This window comes from Pelophylax lessonae, assembly GCF_965119305.1.
Source record: "Pelophylax lessonae genome assembly, chromosome: 1".
NCBI classification, from domain to species: Eukaryota; Metazoa; Chordata; class Amphibia; order Anura; family Ranidae; genus Pelophylax; species Pelophylax lessonae.
The window spans coordinates 547,919,313-547,940,177 of NC_138768.1; the positions used below are offsets into that span (position 1 = coordinate 547,919,313).

Consider the following 20,865-nt stretch of genomic DNA (forward strand, 5'->3'; position numbering starts at 1 on the left):
GACCGCGGCCTGGACAGGGTTAACACAGGCCGCGCCCGCTGCTTAATCCCCCCCCCCCCCCGCTGTGCGGCTGTTCCTGTGTTTCCTCCGGACTGCAGGGCTGGGCTGTGTATATCTCACACAGCTCAGCCTCAGAGCCGCCGCTGACAGATCCCCTCCTCCTCTCTGCAGGGATGGGATGCGAGAGGAGAGAGAGATCGTCAGCTCCTGCTCCTCCCACCCCTTATCCTCCTGGGTCTGCCCCGCCCACACTCTCCGGGGATGTGAGGGCGGGAGATTTAAACACAGAGAAGAAAAGCTGCAGACAGCCAGAGCCTCCATCCTGGGGTAAGTAAGCTCACCCTCTCTCCTGCCTCAGTATATAAAACAAATGTGAGGGGGGCTCTGTGTGGGGGGGGGCTCTGATGTAAGGGGGGCTATGTGGGGGGTCTCTGATGTAAGGGGGGCTCTGTGGGGGTCTTTGATATAAGGGGGGGCTCTTTTAGGGTCTCTGATGTAAGGGGGCACTGTGGGGGGTCTCTAATGTAAGGGGGGTTTCTGATGCAAGGAGGGGCTTTGTGGGGGGTTTCGGATGTAAGGGGGGCTCCGTGGGGGGGTCTCTGATGTAAGGGGGGGGCTCCATAAGGGGGTCTCTAATGTAAGGGGGGCTAAGTTGTTAGTGATCATAAAAAAAGCTCCAAGAAAAGTCCAATGAAGTACAAAAAAGGTGCAAGAAAATGTGCAAAAAAGTGCAAATAAATATTTATGGTGACAAATCTTTAACGGAAAGAGTGCGCCAAAAAATCACCCTATGTGCTGCTTCCACCAATCACCCCAAACTGACTCACCAGACTTAAATAAAAGCCTATGTATGTTATGGAATCACGCTATGTTGATTCATTTTTTGCACATTGTAGAGGTTATGAATATTTAATTGTTATTTATTTAGTAGTGGTATATGATATGTATACTGTAGTAGACATGCAGATTTAATTATTAATTTAGCACTGTGCACTTTTTACAACAGAAACAGATTTGGGTCATATATTTATATATCATTTTAGGGTAAATACTTAGAGTATTTTTGCGGTGATTTTTTTCCCTGTTTTTATCTTGCTGCTGCACCCACTTGCAGTCAATAAGCAGCAATTATAGTTTTTCAATAGATACAGCCATGTTTAGGGGGGCGAGTGTGAGGATGGGGGGGAGCCCCCACAGGATTAGCTCGCACAAGGCGCCTGAACACCTAAGGGCGGCCCTGATTCTAACTGTATGATTCAGCTTTTGATATACTTTACATAGTCGTTTGGGCTAGCTTGGCCCAAATTAACTTTGTCCCTTACTAACCCGTGAGACCGCTGGATGTGTTGTATAAACTGTATGTAGTTGAGGCTTTATGCAGCATACCGCATTGTGTTCTGGGTTCAAACCGGGGCAAATTTTTATTCATTGCTAGAATACATTGCTTTCTCTGAATGGCTGAGAGCTGCTGCTGTAGACTCTGCTGTGTTCTGAGTATGAGACGGGGAGTCCCAGAACACAGTGCGATATGCTGTATATAGCCTCAGCTACATACAGTTTATACCACACATCCAGTGACCTGACATGTTAGGGAGTAGGAATGGGCTCGGGCGTGTTTAGTGACCTGACATGTTAGGGAGTAGGAATGGGCTCGGACGTGTTTGGGATCCCACCTCCTTGCTCCTGCCAGGAAGTCGATGCTGCACACGGTTAATCACATGCAGCTGCACAGATCTCAGATCTGGAAATGTCTAACTGCCTGTGATTAGCCATGTGCATTGTCAGCTTCCTGGCGGGATCGGGCAGGTGGGAACACGCCCGAGCCAATCTCTATTAGTGAGCGACATTGTTTATTTGGGCCAGCCTGGCCCAAACAAACTAAGTAAAGTGTATCAAAAACTGGAGTGCAGCTTTAAAGTTTACCTTTCATTTGGTATTAAAAGGCTGCTGTTGGCAGAATTTAGAATCTGCCAATGCTTGTAGCTGTTAATTCAGTGAAACACTTTTTGGCATAATATCGCCTGATTGTTTAAGACCTGACTAAGATTTAGCTGCAAGTAATAGCGGTTCAGTGTGTATATATATATATATATATATATATATATATATGTATATATATATATATATATATATATATACAGTGGGTACGGAAAGTATTCAGACCCCCTTAAATTTTTCACTCTTTGTTATATTGCAGCCATTTGCTAAAATCATTTAGGTTCATTCTTCTTCCTGATGAATGTACACATAGCACCCCATACTGACAGAAAAACACAGAATTGTTGACATTGTTGCAGATTTATTAAAAAAGAAAAACTGAAATATCACATGGTCCTAAGTATTCAGACCCTTTGCTCAGTATTTAGTAGAAGCCCCCTTTTGATCTAATACAGCCAGGAGTCTTTTTGGGAAAGATGCAACAAGTCTTTCACACCTGGATTTGGGGATCCTCTGCCATTCCTCCTTGCAGATCCTCTCCAGTTCTGTCAGGTTGGATGGTAAACGTTGGTGAACAGCCATTTTTAGGTCTCTCCAGAGATGCTCAATTGGGTTTATGTCAGGGCTCTGGCTGTGCCATTCAAGAACAGTCAAGGAGTTGTTTTGAAGCCACTCCTTCGTTATTTTAGCTGTGTGCTTAGGGTCATTGTCTTGTTGGAAGGTAAACCTTCGGCCCACTCTGAGGTCCAGAGCACTCTGGAGAAGGTTTTTGTCCAGGATATCCCTGTACTTGGCAGCATTCATCTTGATGATTTTAGCAAATGGCTGCAATATAACAAAGAGTGAAAAATGTAAGGGGGTCTGAATACTTTCCGTACCCACTGTATATATATTAATTTATATGTATTGTGACAAACAGCCCCTGTCAGTTATCGATGGAGTATATCTGCCACATATAATTTTGAGGTTCTTAAGGAGGTAAGTGAGTGGCAGTGAGAGGTCTGGAAGCAGTAAGGGGTTAAGCACTGGCCACACCTTGCTCCCCACCTGGGGTTTAATTGGGGTTCATCAGTGTTGGCGGAGAAGAGGAGACAAGCGAACTGTGAGGAAACATATCTGCATGACTGGGGCAGACCCAATGAGGTCTATTGAATAGCCAGAAGGTCTGCTGAACTTTTGTTTTGGGACTGTGTTTTCTTTCTTTTGTTTGTTGTGCATGTTGACCAATAAACATGGGCAGGAAACCCTTAGCCCCGGTTCACACTAGGGCGACCTGTGAGGCGACCTGGTCGCCTCACAGGTCGCCGCAGGTCGCCTCCCATAGGAAAGCTGCGGACCCGTTCTAATAGGAGCGACACAAGTCGCTCCGACCTAGAAAAAGGGTCCGGAGCTTCTTTGGGGCGACCAGGAGGCGACCGCCATAGACTTCAATGTTATGAAGTCCGTGGCGGCCGCTCCGAGGTCGCGGCGCACTGCTTGCACCGCGATCTCGGAGGTCGCTCCTGAAAGTAGCGTCGCTCCTATGTGAACCGGCGCTTAACCTTACATGCAGCTTGAATCACCTCTCTGAGAACTCTCACAGCCCATCCATATTAGTGAGCGGCACTAACCACAATCAGTGGTTTCAGATGCGAGCACTTCCTCTACTGATCGTTGCTGAAGGGCAAGCTTGCTAGCTAGTTACACTGTGTACCTGTTGTTAAAAAACTGCATTAAGCTGTGTAAACATTGTGTCATCAGGGTAAAGGGACAGCATACTGTGTCTTTACCACTTAAAGGATGGTGTAATTGTGAATCTGAAACATGGAGGACCTGATCAGGTCCTTGGTCCAAAGTAATGCTACACAGCAATAAAATAATAGAATGTTGGCTGCTTGGCAGCGGCAAGCCCAAGAAATGAGCTGCTGCATGGCAACAAGAAACCAATAAAATGCTGGCTACTCAGCAGCAGCAAGCTGCTGCTGTACATCAACAAACCAATAGACTGTTGGCTGCCCAAATGGCGAGCACAGAAGCTGAAGTAACTGTGTTGGCTCGGACAGCTGGAGCTCAAGTAACTGCCCTGGCTCAAGCAACAGAGGCTCAAGTGACTGCTTTGGCTTAGGCTGCTGAAAAAGACTGACAGGCCTTAGCTGAAGTACTACAGCAGATGCCAGCCCAGGCTGTCTCCACAGGGACCCCTGTACACCTTCTACAAAAGATGACATCCCATGATGATGTGGAGGCTTTCTTATGTACTTTTGAGATCGCTGCACCTGAAGAGCGCAGGGGTGTGCCTGTGGCACTACTGTTAGCAGGGGACTCCCAAAAGGCATACTTTGACTTGATTGCTGAGGATGCCCGAGGCTATAACAAACTTAAAACTGAACTCTTGCAGCGTCTTGGGGACACAACTGAAGTGGGAGCATAGCGAGTACACAGCTGGAGTTTCAAAGCAGAAGGATCCCCTTGCTCCTAAATGTATGACCTAATCAACCTGGTCAAAAGGTGGCTGCAACCTGAAGTACTCAAGGGGCCCCAAATAGTGGAGAGAGGTGCGATGAACTGGTTTCTGAGAGCTCTACCTCCTAAATTGCAGAGGTGGCTGAGGCCAGCTGATCCAAATTCAAAGGATGATCTGGTTGAGCTGGTGGAAAACGGCTTTGTTGCAGAGGATCTACAGGCTCAAGGTCTACATTTTCAAGGTGCAAAAAACTGCCAAAAGACCCCATGCAGTAACCACCAGGTCAAACCAAGCAGAACAACTGATAAAGCCTAAAAAGGGAAGTCCCAAGAGGCTGGCAACAGTGGCCGGAGGGTCATCCCCTGTGGAAAGATCCCATCCGGGAAGCCCCGGTGGAACCCTGTGGTTATCCCCAGTGTTGGCAGTGCAGTGAGTGGGGTCACATTGCTGCCATGTGTCCCATGAACTCTGAGCCTATGGAGTGTGACCTAGTCAGACGCATGTCATTGTTTGCTCAGCCAGGCCTAGTTTCAGATCCGGACATTCTGAACTATATGATAAAAATAAGGGGAAGAAGTGTGCGTGCCCTCCTAGACTCTAAAAGCCTGGTTACTCCTGGTTCATACCCGGCTTGTGAACTCTTAACAATTGACCCAGCATCAGGTAGGAGTGGTATGTGTGCACAAGTGTATTATTTTGAGATTGTTTATTGTGGGTGAATTACAAAGCAATTATACAAGTTGCTCCATAACTAAGTTGAATAATGTAGGCAACAGGGGTAATCCCTGCCTGGTACTATGAGAGATCAGAGACTGTAGTATTGACCCCGATTCTCACCTGAGGGGCTGTGTATAATAATTATTAATTCAACCCATTTAAAAAAAGTGGGGCCAAACCCAAATCTTCAAATTACTTGGTGGATGTAGGTCCATTCTGTGCTGTCAAAAGTTTTGTAGGTGTCCAGAGATATGATGGCCCACCCCTCTACAATCCACGTGTGGATGTAGGTATTGCAAGTTAGTGAATAACTGACGTACGTATGTTCATACGAGTTGATCTATTAAAGTTGTAAACCCACTAAGTAAAAATCACGTAATCCGTTGGCTTTTATAATACTAAGTGTCCTGTATGTGTGCTTTATTAAAAAAAAGCCGCTCTATACCTGATTTAATAGCGCCGCTCAGCAGTCATGTGACTGGACGGCTCTCCTCTCTCTCGATCTGACAGGTACAGCGGGAGGGGCCGAGATGCCCCCACTGACATCAGGCGGGAGGAGGAGAGGAGGAGAGAGCTGGCTGGTTACGTGACCGCCGAGCTGCACTATTAAATCAGGTGTAGAACTTTTTTATCCAGGCAATTTTGATCAGAGGTATTGTAAGGAGATGTAGTATTGTGGGCTTCAGCCTGGACCATGGCAGACTGTGTTTCCTTTGTTAAGAGTCCCAGCAAAGAGCACCGGTTGTAGCCATAAAAGAGACAAATAGTGTGGCCCAGAAAGCTTCCCATTTAAGGCTCCATTCACATTTGAACGATCCGAATCATGGGCAGAATTACCGCAATTCTACCTGTAATTCGAAATTGCGGGAGATCGTGAGACGCTTGTGCGATGCCATTACTCAATAGCACCCTAATTGCGGCGCAATTTTGCCACGATTGACGGCAAAATTGCGCAAACAAAATTGCGGAATGCCTGTTGCCCAAAAGAAGTTGGAATGCCATTGAGAAGTACGATGGCATTGCACAAGCGTCCTGTAATTTGCCGCGATTTTGAATTCCTCCCACAATTTGGATCATTCAGATGTGAATGGAGCCTAAGGGAGTGGGAAGGAACCTGCACATTTTCAAGCCACTATTTAGTAGTAGCTTTTGAGCATAAATTTACCACTATTTCAATTTTCAGCCAGTAAGGGTTTAATCTCCCTATCTGAATATCCTCTGGTGAGGATCCCTAGAGCTCCAAGGAAAATGGGGCATAGTTGGAGATTCTTCTGGGCAAATACTCCACCCGTGCTAGTAAATCAGAGCTTACAAAAGCCATATCTAAGCGAAAAGAGGTATTCTAGATATCTGAGTGACAGGAATAATAAATTAATGGTTTAATTATTCTACGTGTACAATCAGCACTATTTGTATACCATGTAAAGACACAAAAAAAAAAAACTCCCTATAAATTCAGATTTAACAACAGTTCCCTGCTCATTTAAGCTGTAGTAAAGTGTTCTAAAAGAAACTGTACCCCCCCCCCCCTTATGCAGGCTCATGTCACAGACTTACCTAAAAAATTGATCCCTCCGGGGTCATGCTGTCAGAGATTCCATCTTCACTCAGTCTTCCTCCTGGGGCCACGAGCTCCGTCTGTTTGAATTGTCGGCTCATGAGCATGCACGCAGGAGTCATGGATACAGCATAGTTCTCTCAATATCCTGATCCCTTCTCGCTGCTGTATCTGAGCCAATGAGGAGAGAGAGAGCCAAGAGAGCCTCTGCTCTCGTGTTCATCGCTGGATCAAGATCGGGCTAAGGTAAGTATAAGGTTGGGCTGAGGGGGGAGGGGGAGCTGCATACTGAAGATTGTTTTACCTTAAAGTGGATATAAACCCTCACATATACCTAGTGAAGTGAACAGCCTCAGATGATACACAGAGATGAAACAAATCTCCCTACATACGTTTTACTTGTATATGTGCTGTCTTCAGCTCTCTAGACTGTTTAGAAAGTGCGCGTCCTGTTAGAATTTTTCTGTTCCTGATTCACTTGTGGGAGGGAAGTTTGGCTATACACTATAAGATAGCTAAGTGGAGGAAAGGCACGCACACTCTCTTTCAATACAGACAGAATCATAAGCTGTGCTGTGAATAGACCAGCTCTCTGCTAATCTATTTATAGCACCACAAAATTCAGCCAGGTTTTCACCTCAGTTGACGGAGATCTTGTCAGAAGTTATCATGCTGATAACAGAAGAACGGAGCAGGGGAAAGCCAAAGGGACTTAGTGCTTTGGAGAGAGATAAGAAAACACTGCAAACATATGTGCCTACTTCAAATTTAATAAATCAGGTTTAAATCCACTTTAATGCAGTGAATGCATCAGGGTAAAAACCTTCACCACTTTAAAGAAGCTAGTGGACTTGACTGTACAACTGGTAAAATAGGATTTTTAACTTTTCAGCAAAATGTGTTTTCTAGAGTACAGTACAGGACACAAGACTCTCCAGTACCCTCCCCTCTGTCCTTATATCCCTGTTGGTTGCTACAAAACAGATCACCCGTCATCAGGAGGACATTCGGAAGCAAAGCTCTGCTTCTTTGGCAAGTTGGCCATCTCCAGAGATACAGTGTGAAAAAAGGTATAGTAAGTCAGTAATAGGGAAAATTGAAGTTGCAGGGAATATTGATAACTACTCATTTGTCCTCCTTTTTAAGCAGGAGGATGATGGTGCCTCCTTAAGAATATGAAGCCTAAATATGATATGTATAGCATCAAATTTGTCTTCTGATTGTTGGTAATGCATTTTTATCTGGTATCTAAATATTTTCTTTTTTAATTAGGTGCTGTTTGGCAAAGTTAGAAAAGTTGCCAGCATTTCTCAAAAGAATACGGCACTGGATCCAACACCAAATTTCGACAGTCATGTATCAAAACACCCACCAATTTGGAATGATCCATTTGATGAGCAGGCCAAAAATTCCTTGGTATGCTTCTTTAAACCTATTATTTGTTTTCTATGAATTACCTAAATTTTATCACACTCGTATGACTTTTGTTTCTTTTGCTAAGAATAATTTAGGGCAGGGGGTCTCCAAACTTCGTAAACAAAGGGACAGTTTACTGCTCTTTTGAACATGGCGGGGCTGGACCCTGTGGGAGTAGAAAATAGTATCAATGAAAATGAATAGTGCTCCATCATCGATGATGTCATTAATAATAATAATAATGTCCCATCTAAAGTATGGTGTCAGTGGAGAAAAAGCGCCTCATTATTGGTGTCAGTGGAGGAATAGTTTCTCATCATTGGTGTCAGTGGGAATAGTGCCTTATATCAGTGGGGTAAAAAGCGTCGCAAGAGCCAGATACAGTAAGGGAAAAAAGTATTTGATCCCCTGCTGATTTTGTACGTTTGCCCACTGTCAAAGAAATGATCAGTCTATAATTTTAATGGTAGGTTTATTTTAACAGTGAGAGACAGAATAACAACAAAAATATCCAGAAAAACGCATTTCAAAAAAATTTTAATTGATTTGTGTGACGGTACTCACCGTCACTGGGAGTGAAAGACAGATACTTAATGGATACTAGTAATGCGGTTTGGATTGTTTTAAGTGGGACAGTGGTGTTTGTCGGCCATGTGTCTCGAGAAGTGTGTGAGGACTATTACTGGCCTGTTTGATTTTGAACATGTTCATTGAAAGAGCTTATCACATTGGCCTCTGTTCCATGTGTCAGAGACGAACAGTCTGTCACTGATGGTCTTTTCCTATTGTCTGTGTATTGAGGTGTGATGTGGATTCTGTTAAGCCTGTCTGTCCCATTGTTAATTGTTAACCACTTTAGCCCCAGCCCTATTTCGGACACTTTTTGTTCACAAGTTAAAACCAGTATTTTTTCCTAGAAAACTACTTAGAACCCCCAAACATTATATATATTTTTTTAGCAAAGACTCTGGAGAATAAAATGTCGGTCATTGCAAAATTTTTTGTCACGCGGTATTTGCGCAGCGGTCTTTAAAACGCCATTTTTTTGGAAAAAATTTGAAAAATCACATTTCACTGCATTTAAAAAATACTAAACAGTAAAGTTAGCCCATTTTTTTTGTATATTGTGAAAGATGATGTCACGCCGAGTAAATAGATACCAAACATGTTACGGTTTAAAATTGCGCCCCCCCGTGGGATGGCGACAAACTACGGTCAATAGAGATCTCAATCTGCGACGCTTTAAATTTATTTAACGGTTACCAGTTTAGAGTTAGAGTGTAGCTCTTTTTTTTTAATTATTGCCCACGCTCTGGCGATCGCGGCGATACCTCACATGTGTGGTTTGAACAGCGATTTCATTTGCGGCTCGACTTGCGTATACGTTTTTTTTTGTGCGCGAGCTAACGGTGACGGGGACGGCTAAATTTTTTTTTTTTTTTTTTTCCTATTTATTTTTTCTTTTTTTTTTAAACTTTATTACAGGTTTTTAAAAAAAAAAAAAATCTGATCACTTTTATTGCTGTCACAAGCAATGTAAACATCCCTGGTGACAGCAATATGTCGTGACAGGTACTCTTTATGGAGGGATCGAGGGTCTAAAAGACCCTAGACCCCTCCACTACACTTCCCTGTATGCAAAACGCCGAAAACGGCATTTTTGCATACAGCCGTTTTTCAAATCTGCCGCCTTTTGCAGCACAGTAACCCGGACGTGACGTCATGGACGCCGCCTCCGGGTTACGTCATCGGAGACCCGATCGATGCCGTTTCCGGCATTCATCGGGACTCCATCCAGCCGGCGGACGTGCCGGCTGGGTGCTTGGGGCTCCCGGTGGGACGGTAGCCCCGAGCAAAGCCGCGGAAGGCGGCGGGAGGGGGGGGACGTCCCCTCCCGCCCCCCCGGGTAACGATCGAGCGGCTCCCGAGCCGCATCGATCGTTACCGACGGAAAGCCGACCGTCGGCTTCAAACAACGGTACCGGGATGATGCCTCTAGCTAGAGGCATCATCCCGGTATAACCACTCAAAGTCAGCCGACGTAGAGGTTACGTGACTGGTAGTAAAGTGGTTAATGAACTCACATATTGTTTCTGTCCAGCTCGCTAGATAATTAGTTAATTCTATTTTAGTATACAATTTCATCTGCATATGATAATGTAATCAGACAACCCCTGACCTGATGGAGTAATCTGATCAGGAGGGGGATGTCCATGCTGTATATAAACTGTGTGACTGTTCAATAAAGAGGAAGGTTCCAGAACAAGCTATGTTGTCAGCTACCTTTGTATGGGGGGCGGCTGGAAAATCTGATATCTATGTTCAAGACTGAAGGAAGCGGCATACTGATGGAAGCCCACAAACACAGGATGGTTCGCGGTTCCGTCACAATTTGCATTTTAATGAGTGAAATAAGTATTTGATCCCCTATCAATTGGCAAGATTTCTGGCTCCCAGGTGTTCTCTATACAGGTAACGAGCTGAGATTAGAAGCACTCTCTTATAGGGTGTGCTTCTAATCTTAGCTTGTTACCTGTATAAAAGACACATGTCCACAGAAGCAATGAATCAATCAGACTCTCCACCATGGCCAAGACCAAAGAGCTGTCCAAGAATGTCAGGGACTAGATTGTAGACCTACACAAGGCTGGAATGGGCTACCAGACCATCGCCAAGCACCTTGGTGAGAGGGTGACAACAGTTGGAGCGATTATTCGCAAATGGAAGAAACACAAAATAACTGTCAATCTCCCTCAGTCTGGGGCTCCATGCAAGATCTCACATTGTGGAGTTTCATTGTGGAGAACAGTGAGGAATCAGCCCAGAACTACACGTCAGTGATCTCAAGGCAGCTGGGACCATAGTCACCAAGAAAATAAACAGTAACACTAAGCTGTGAAGGACTGAAATCCTGCAGTGCCCGCAAGGTCCTCCTGCTCAACAAAGCACATCTACAGGCCTGTCTGAAGTTTGCTAATGAACATCTGCATGATTAAGAGGAGAACTGGTTGAATGCTGCCTATGACCCCCAAGAACACAATCCCAACCGTCAAACATGGAGGTGGAAGCATTATGCTTTGGGTGTCAGTGTTGGGGGTAACTAGTTACAAAGTAACTGATTACAGTAACTACATAACTTTTTTTGGTAATAAAGTAATGTAACTAGTTACAATACTAATATTGGTAACTACACTACTTTACTAGGCTATAGGAGGTAACTACACTACTTTACTAGGCTATAGGAACACGCTTTCCTGCGTTACCCAAGCCGTGCGATACAATCGTTATTTCGAAGAATAGAGAGGGATGAAGTTTATGACTTTTTGTTGCACTTTATGTTTTATTCTGTTTTTTCAGGTTTTGTTCTCATGTTTCCCAAAGCCTGTGTTTATACAATAAACTCTATGCAGAAAGAGTGTCATGTATCTTCTTCTACACGGTCAATTAAGAAAGAGGGAATGTCATGGTCTTACCTTCTTGCTGTTCTCCTTCGTTTGACATGTGCTGGCGGCCATCTTGGTTTCTGGGTTTCTTGTAGCCTCCCACCCTGCGGCTCCTCCTTCCCACTGGGAGGAGCTGGATGCCTAGCTCATATATAGGAGGTCTGTGGCTTCAGTTCCTTGCTTGGTCCTCCTGTGTTCACATGCTTCTAAGACTGCTGCTGCTTCTGGTCCCTGATCCTGGCTTCGTCTGACTACCCTGCTGGTTCCTGATCCTGGCTTCGTCTGACTACCCTGCTGGTTCCTGATCCTGGCTTCGTCTGACTACCCTGCTGGTTCCTGATCCCGGCTTCGTCTGACTACCCTCCTGGTTCCTGACCTCTGGCTTCGCAAGGACTCTGCCTCGGTTTCGCCATCCGTTTGGACTTTTGCTTTACAGCTTGATTTTCAATAAAGCCTTCTTATTTTCACTTATCTGTTGTTGTACGTCTGGTTCATGGTTCCGTGACATTAGGACCAAGAAATGAATTCTGACGGTACAGGGCCATCCTCGCTACTCACGCTGGTTGCCAGACTTGATCAGCAGGATCACCTGTTGGGTCGGTTCGCCGTGGCGTTGCAAACCCTGCTTGAACGCACGGCTCATTTCGCTCCCGTTGCCGATGGGTCGGTTGTTGCTCCTGGGCCCGCTCCTACTGCCGCTCCGGTTGTTGCGCCAGAGTCTACCCCGACACCTGTTGTTGCGCCTGCGGTGTTTCGGGGTATGACCGGTTCTGCCCCCCTTCCACAGCGCTTTGGGGGAGAGCCAACTCAGTGCCGAGGTTTCCTTAACCAGGTGGGCATTTATTTCGAGTTGCTGCCACATGCCTTTCCTACTGAGAGATCAAAGGTGGGCTTCTTAATTTCGCTGCTCTCGGACAAGGCCTTGGCCTGGGCCAGCCCTTTATGGGAGAACAACAATCCGGTGGTTGCCGAGTTTTCCGGTTTTGTTGCTTCTCTTCGGAGGGTATTCGATGTGCCGGTTCGTGCTGCCTCTGCTGCGAAGCTCCTTATGTCCATCAGACAGGGTTCACGATCCGTAGCTGAATACGCCATTGAGTTTCGTACCCTGGCAGCAGAGGTGGGCTGGAACAATGAGGCTCTGGTCGCTGCTTTCTCTCATGGTCTCTCGGATGCCTTGAAGGATGAGGTTGCAGCTAAGGACCTACCAGTGGAGCTCGAGTCTCTTATTTCTTTCTTGATTTTGATTGACACCAGACTCAGGGAGAGACCTTCCTTTAAGGAGAGTCTGCGGAGGCCTCCTAACAGATTGGCGCCTACCTTTGCTGTCCCACCCGTGCCTCCCTCTCCTCCCACGCCTCCTGGGGATGACTTGGCTGGGGGTGAACCCATGCAGCTGGGCTTTGCTCGCCTGTCCGAGGGGGAGAGGGTACTCCGAAGACGTGAGGGTCGATGCATGTACTGTGGTCTCGGTGGGCATTTTCGGTTGGCATGTCCGAACCGTCCGGGAAACGCTCGCACCTGAGATCCTGTCGGGGGCAGATCTTGGGTGGAGTCTCCTCGTCCCCGGTTTCCCGTGTTGACAAACCACTGATCACTGTTGTCCTCTCCTGGGTCGGGGGCTCAGTGACGACCCAGGCGTTGGTGGACTCTGGTGCTGGTGGTTTGTTCATTGATAGTGTGTTCGCTGCCGCCAATTGCATTCCTCTGCAGGCCCGAGGTTCTCCACTGGCTCTTGAGGCGATAGACGGCAGACCCCTTCTGCCGCCACACGTGACTCATGAGACCCTTCCAGTGGGGATAGCCATTGGTGCCGTTCACAGAGAGTCGGTCTGCTTCCAGGTTATTTCGTCTCCACACTACTCGGTGGTTTTGGGGTACCCCTGGCTCCAGAAGCATAATCCGACTTTCGATTGGAGATCGGCCGAGATCCTCTCGTGGTCACCGCAGTGTGGGGCTAGTTGCATCCATGGGCCTGTCAAGTTGCTGTGTACTTCCTCGGACTCTCTGTTGCCTCCTGAATACGAGGAGTACCGGGATGTATTCGATAAGGTGCGCGCGGTTGCCCTACCTCCGCACCGCCCATACGATTGTGCCATCGAGTTACAACCTGGTGCCGTTCCTCCTCGTGGCAAGGTCTATCCACTGTCGGTAGCGGAGAATGAGGCCATGGAGGAGTACGTGAAGGAGGCGCTTTCACGCGGACACATTCGCAAATCCTCGTCCCCGGCAGGGGCTGGATTTTTCTTTGTGAAAAAGAAGGGCGGTGAGTTGAGGCCTTGCATCGATTACAGGGGTCTCAATCGCATCACGATCAAGAACGCTTACCCGATACCCTTGATTTCCGAGCTGTTCGATCGCCTTAAAGGGGCCACGGTCTTTACCAAACTCGACCTGAGGGCGGCATATAACCTCGTAAGGATCAAGGCGGGCGATGAGTGGAAGACCGCGTTTAACACCAGGACCGGTCATTATGAATCCTTGGTTATGCCCTTTGGGTTGTGCAATGCGCCCGCAGTCTTTCAGGAATTCATTAACGATGTTTTCCGTGACCTGTTGCAGCAGTGTGTGGTGGTCTATTTGGATGACATCTTGGTATATTCTGAATCCATGGAGACCCACATTCTGGATGTCAGACGAGTGTTGCAACGGTTACGAGAGAACAAGCTGTTCGGTAAGCTTGAGAAATGCGAATTTCACCGATCCCAGGTAACCTTCTTAGGTTACATCATTTCCGCTGAGGGGTTCTCCATGGATCCTGAGAAGGTTTCGGCTGTCTTACAGTGGCCCCAGCCCAGTGGTCTTCGCTCCCTGCAGCGCTTTTTGGGCTTCGCCAATTATTATCAGAAGTTCATCAGGGACTTTTCCATGCTAGCCAAGCCTCTCACGGATCTGACCAGGAGGGGCAGTAATTCCCAGGTCTGGCCGCTCGAGGCCATCCGAGCTTTTGAGGCTCTAAAGTCCGCCTTTGTGTCGGCTCCGATTCTGTCGCATCCCAACCCTGGGTTGCCCTTTGTCCTCGAGGTGGACGCGTCTGAGACGGGAGTAGGCGCCCTTCTGTCTCAGCGTAGAACACCAGAGGGTCCTCTGCTTCCTTGTGGGTTTTACTCCCGGAAACTGTCTTCCGCGGAGTGCAACTATCAGATTGGTGACAGGGAGTTATTGGCCATCGTGCAGGCCCTTAAAGAATGGAGGCACTTGCTTGAGGGTTCGGTGGTTCCGGTCCTCATCCTGACGGACCACAAGAATCTGACCTACCTTTCTGAGGCCAAGAGATTGACACCACGTCAGGCCAGATGGGCTCTGTTCTTGTCACGTTTTAATTACGTGGTCTCCTACCTACCCGGTTCCAAGAACATCAGGGCGGATGCCTTATCACGGCAGTACTCCGACCTGTCCAGGGAGGAGTCGATTCTGACTTCGGTCATACCTCCGAATCAGATCCTGGCCGCCATTCGCACCAGCCTGACCTCTCCCCTGGGTGAGCAGATTTTGGCGGCTCAATCTGGTGCTCCCTCTGGGAGACCCAACGGCAGATGTTTTGTGCCTGAGGAGTTGCGCACTCGGTTGTTGCGAACCTACCATAACTCCAAGACCGCGGGGCATCCTGGAAAGAATCAGCTGTCCTGGGCTGTTTCACGTCTGTTCTGGTGGCCTTCCCTACGTTCCGACATCGCCGCATATGTAGCGGCATGCTCCGTTTGTGCCCAGAGTAAGTCCCCTCGGCACCTTCCGTTGGGCCTTCTGCAACCCATAGCCACCGGGGAGCGCCCATGGTCACACCTGGGGATGGATTTCATTGTGGACCTCCCTGCATCCCGAGGCCATACGGTCATTCTCATGATTGTGGATCGATTTTCCAAAATGTGCCACTGTGTTCCTCTCAAGAAGTTACCCTCTGCACAGGAGTTGGCCACGATTTTTGCCAGGGAGGTCTTCCGGTTGCACGGTTATCCCAAGGAGATTGTGTCGGATCGGGGGAGTCAGTTTGTGTCCAGGTTCTGGCGCGCCTTTTGCTCCCAGTTGGGGATTCATCTCTCCTTCTCCTCGGCCTACCACCCTCAGTCCAATGGGGCCGCAGAACGATCCAATCAGGCCTTGGAGCAATTCCTTCGTTGCTATGTCTCCGATCACCAAGACAATTGGGTTGACCTCCTGCCTTGGGCTGAGTTTGCCAGGAACACGGCGGTGAACTCTTCCTCTGGGACGTCTCCCTTCATGGCCAATTATGGGTTCCAACCTGCCGTGTTACCGGAGGTATTCTCTCCCCAGGATATTCCGGCTGTGGAGGATCACCTTTCCGTCCTACGTGCTTCTTGGGTACAGATCCAGAAGTCCCTTGAGGTCTCTGCGCAGCGCCAGAGACTCCAGGCTGATCGCAGACGAGCGCCTGCTCCTTCCTACCAGGCCGGAGACCGTGTATGGTTGTCCACCCGCAACCTCAACCTTCGAGTGCCCACTCCCAAGCTGGCGCCTCGCTTTGTTGGTCCCTTCCGAGTGCTTCGCAGGGTAAACCCGGTAGCCTATGCCCTTGCGCTTCCTCCTGGCATGCGGATCTCCAACGTGTTTCATGTCTCCCTGTTGAAGCCACTGGTGTGTAATCGTTTCACTTCCTCGGTTCCTCGGCCTCGTCCGGTCCAAGTGGGCAATCGTGAGGAGTATGAGGTGAGCAATATCCTGGACTCACGCCTGGTCCGCGGTCGGGTGCAGTTTTTGGTTCATTGGCGTGGTTATGGTCCAGAGGAGCGTTCCTGGGTTCCCTCCTGTCCATGCTCCTGCCTTGCTCCGAGCCTTCCACGCACGCTTCCCTCAGAAACCGTTCTTTACTCCGCGGAGGAGGGGCCCTTGAGGGGGAGGTACTGTCATGGTCTTACCTTCTTGCTGTTCTCCTTCGTTTGACATGTGCTGGCGGCCATCTTGGTTTCTGGGTTTCTTGTAGCCTCCCACCCTGCGGCTCCTCCTTCCCACTGGGAGGAGCTGGATGCCTAGCTCATATATAGGAGGTCTGTGGCTTCAGTTCCTTGCTTGGTCCTCCTGTGTTCACATGCTTCTAAGACTGCTGCTGCTTCTGGTCCCTGATCCTGGCTTCGTCTGACTACCCTGCTGGTTCCTGATCCTGGCTTCGTCTGACTACCCTGCTGGTTCCTGATCCTGGCTTCGTCTGACTACCCTGCTGGTTCCTGATCCCGGCTTCGTCTGACTACCCTCTTGGTTCCTGAACTCTGGCTTCGCAAGGACTCTGCCTCGGTTTCGCCATCCGTTTGGACTTTTGCTTTACAGCTTGATTTTCAATAAAGCCTTCTTATTTTCACTTATCTGTTGTTGTACGTCTGGTTCATGGTTCCGTGACAGGGAAGTAAAGTAATAAGTAGTGAAGTTACTTTTCAAATGCAGTAACTAGTAAAGTAATCTCATTACAATTTACAGAAGTAACTAGTAACTAGTTACATTTTTTGAGTAACTACCCCAACACTGTTGGGTGTGTTTTTTGCTAAGGGGGACAGAACAACTTCACCTCATCAAAGGGGCGGTGAACGGGGCCATGTACCGTCAAATTTTGATTGAGAACCTCCTTCCCTCAGCCAGGGCATTAAAAATGGTTCGTGGATGGGTATTCCAGCATGAAAATGACCCAAAACACCCAGCCAAGGCAACAAAGGAGTGTCTCAAGAAGAAGCACATTAAGGTCCTGGAGTGGCCTAGCCAGACGCCAGACTTTAGTTCCAAAATATGTGGAGGGAGCTGAAGGTTCAAGTTACCAAAGATCAGCTTCAAAACCTTAATGACTTGGAGAGGATCTGCAAAGAGGAGTGGGACAAAATCCCTCCTGAGATGTGTGCAAACCTGGTGGCCAACTACAAGAAACATCTGACCACTGTGATTGCCAACAAGGGTTTTTTCCGTCAAGTACTGTCATGTTTTGCGAAGGGGTCAAATACTTATTTCACTCATTAAAATGCAAATCAATTTATAACTTTTTTTCTAATTTTTTTGTTATTATTCTGTCTCTCACTGTTAAAATAAACCTAACATTAAAATGATAGACTGATCATTTCTTTGTCAGTGGGCAAACGTACAAAATCAGCAGTTTGGAGACCACTGATATGGCGGCATAGTTATAAAGCAATAATTGTCACATACAATGCCTCAAAATACGCTCCGTAGTAATAATATTACATTTTTATAAATGTCTGCCTATGAACCTGGGTGCAAACTGTCCTGCAGCTATGATATAAATACAATATAACATGATATAATGCTTAAATCTAAAGAGATGCCTGCATTGAGGATCTCCTACACTTCTTTTTCCACTGTGCTGGTCCTATGCAGTAAAAACTGTGAAAAATGTGGATTGAATGTTAGGCCTTATGCACACTGGGTGTTTAGGTACAGGTGTAAGGTACATTTAGCCCCACTGCCAGCAGCCTGTCATGCTCCATGAGAGGTTAACAGCTGCTGTGGTTGGACAGAGCTGGACAGTGCACAAAGTGGTACTTACTATTAGTGTGGTAGGTACCCAGCAATGAATGCCCAAGGCGCAGACTGTAGAGCAGCAGAGCTGGACCATTCCGCTTTAACTTCCATGCAGACCTGAACACCAGATCCTCGTGCTCCCAACCAGCAACTATGAGGCCTCTTAGGATCATTATTTAGTGCTTAGACTTGTAGGATTTCAAGTCACATTATTTTAACTGTGCAATTATGATATTATTTACAGGAGGGAGGGAAAGCCTCCTGTTTTGCTATTGTGTTGTTTCAGAATACAATGATCAGTGCCAGTGGCACTGATCGATTGGGAAAAACTCGACAGGCTGGTTGTACAGAAGTTGAGTGGTAGATCGGGGCAATGGCAGATATAAATGCAGCAAAATATTTAAAAAAATGTATATCTAATGTGACAACAGCCCCTGTCAGTATCTACCACATAGAATCTTGAGGTTCTTAGGGTAAATGGGTGGCAGTGAGAGGTCTGTAGGCAGCAAGGGGTTAAGCACTGGCCACACCTTGCTCCCCACTTGGGTTAATCAGGTGGTTCTTGTGTTGAGAGAGGAGAAGCAGGCTGTGAGGGAACATACCTGCAGGGCTGAAGCAGACCCAGTGAGGTCTAATTATTAGACAGGAGGCTTACATTTGTTTTGATGGACTTTTGCTTTAGGACCATGTTTTCTACCCCTGAGCGGGAATCCTTTTTTAGTGCTGTATATAATGACCAAATAAACACAGGCAGGAAGTCCTTAACCTTAAAGTGTTACTTAACCCAGGACCCTGCATTCATTATATCTGATCTCCCACAGTACACAGAACATGGAATGCTATATATTTTTTTTTAGTAAATATAAACTGCTAAATATTTTTTCCCATCAGTAGTTAGATCAGTCTTGTGACTTCTGTCAGTGTCCAGCCAAGCACTGGTTAAAGCTTGTAGGAGGAGTTTTCTGACTGTCCTATGAGACTGTAAGACTCCTCACCCTGTGTCTGGGCAGTGCTGATTGACCCTGTGCTGATCGCATGCACCCTGCTAAGAACAAAAAGACCTCTCCTAGCAATACACACCAAACCAAGCATGTGCAGTCTGACTCCATAGACTCTGTGTTATCAGGAAATTATCATGGACAGTGGAAGGAGGGGAGGATCAGAGAAGCCAGGATTAAACAGCATTTTTATACAATGCAGAGGATTATCCCCTTAGGTTCCACAGTTAGTATAACCAACATGCTTTACTGCATATACAGACTGATTTTACTGTTGTGGGTTTAGTAACACTTAAACACAGCTGGATTACCTTTCTGAGAACTCTCCACTTGAAGCTGACCTCCCATACTTAATTAATTGTAACTGCAGCACACATCAAATATCCAACATCAATTGTTTCCAAAAATAGTGAGCCCTCCATCCATCCAGACGGGACCTATCATCTAAAGTGCTGTTAGACCTCTTGAGATGTAGGGTCTAAATGTTTGGTAAGCTGCTTTATTTGTATAAGGTGGCCGGTGCACATTTAGTGTGAAGAGTTTGTATTCACAGTGGACTACCTGAGTTTGAGTTTGAATTTTTAACTGAACTTTAATTTGAAATTATTATAATTTATGCACTCTTTATGAATTTATGATTTATGTGATACCGCAACACTATTTTCGGTAACGATCAATAGACTGACTTCTGTACAACCACCTAGGGTGCCCATACATGAATCGAAATTTGTCCGGTCCCTGCTGAACCAGTTGAATTTTGATCCATGTATGGCCCCCATAAAGCCTTATTAAACACTTGCCGCAAAATCAGGTACCTGTAGGTTATTCTGCTTCAAGTGATTGTACCAGGGTACTGTATTTTAGAGCTGACGGTTGGCTTTCTTGTAATACCAACCGATGTGGCTAAGCACCACAACGTCATTTCCGGTTTACTGAAGTCTTAAAGGCGCCAGTTTTAAAAATGCGAGCGCATATGTAAGTTACGCCCTCAAATGTAAACAGTGTTCAAACCACACATGGGAGATATCGCTGCGATCAATAGAGCAAGAGCAATAATTCTAGCAGTAGACCTCCTCTTTAACTCTAAACAGGTAACCTGTAAAAATGTATAAAGCATCACCTATGGAGATTTGCAAGTAGCGTAGTTTGTCGTCAATCCACGAGCGTGCGCAATTTTAAAGCATAACATGCTAGGTATCTATTTACTTGGTTTATCATCATCTGTCACAATATACAAAAAATTGTGCTAACTTTACTGTTTTTTTTAATTCATTAAAGTGTAAATTCCCTTTTGTTCATTGATGGACACAGCTCCATATCTTCTTTGACCCTTGGGTTACGCTGCTCTCCCTAGGAGTAAGACTAGGCAGTGGCGTACCTAGAGCATTTGGCACCCGGGGCGCATCCTATATCTGGCACCCCCCCCCAAACTTTAAAATGTAAAAACACCCACAAAAATTTGTAATGTTTTCAAGAATATTTATTACACAAATTTCACAGCCCCCCATCACAGTGCCCCTTGCAGTCTGCCCTCCGTCTCTCTAATCACAGTGCCCCCTTTTACACTCTCTGCCTCCCCTGCACAGTCCTACCTTCAGCATAAATAGATAGCTAATATTATTAGCAATGTGTTTAAGTTTGAGTAAGAGATTGGAGACTTGCTAAAGGAGATGGTAAGAGACTGCGGACATGGTACAGGAGATGGTCAGAGACTGCAGACATGATACAGTAGATGGTCAGAGAATGCGGACATGATACAGTAGATGGTCAGAGACTGCGGACATGATACAGTAGATGGTCAGAGACTGCAGATATGATACAGGAGATGGTCAGAGACTGCAGACATGATGCAGCAGATGGTCAGAGACTGTGGACATGATA

The 20,865-nt window shown here is 46.7% G+C and overlaps 1 protein-coding gene across 1 annotated transcript in view; it reads left to right on the forward strand.

The window, feature by feature from the left end:
- The window catches only part of TEX15 (testis expressed 15, meiosis and synapsis associated), a gene marked incomplete at both ends in the record, with an annotated part of 165,079 nt that overhangs the window by 23,596 nt on the left and 120,618 nt on the right, over positions 1–20,865 (forward strand). Inside the window, one exon of the mRNA XM_082248404.1 lies at positions 7,929–8,072. Within this exon, the coding sequence (XP_082104530.1) occupies positions 7,929–8,072 (144 nt within the window). The remainder of the gene's footprint in view (positions 1–7,928; positions 8,073–20,865) is intronic.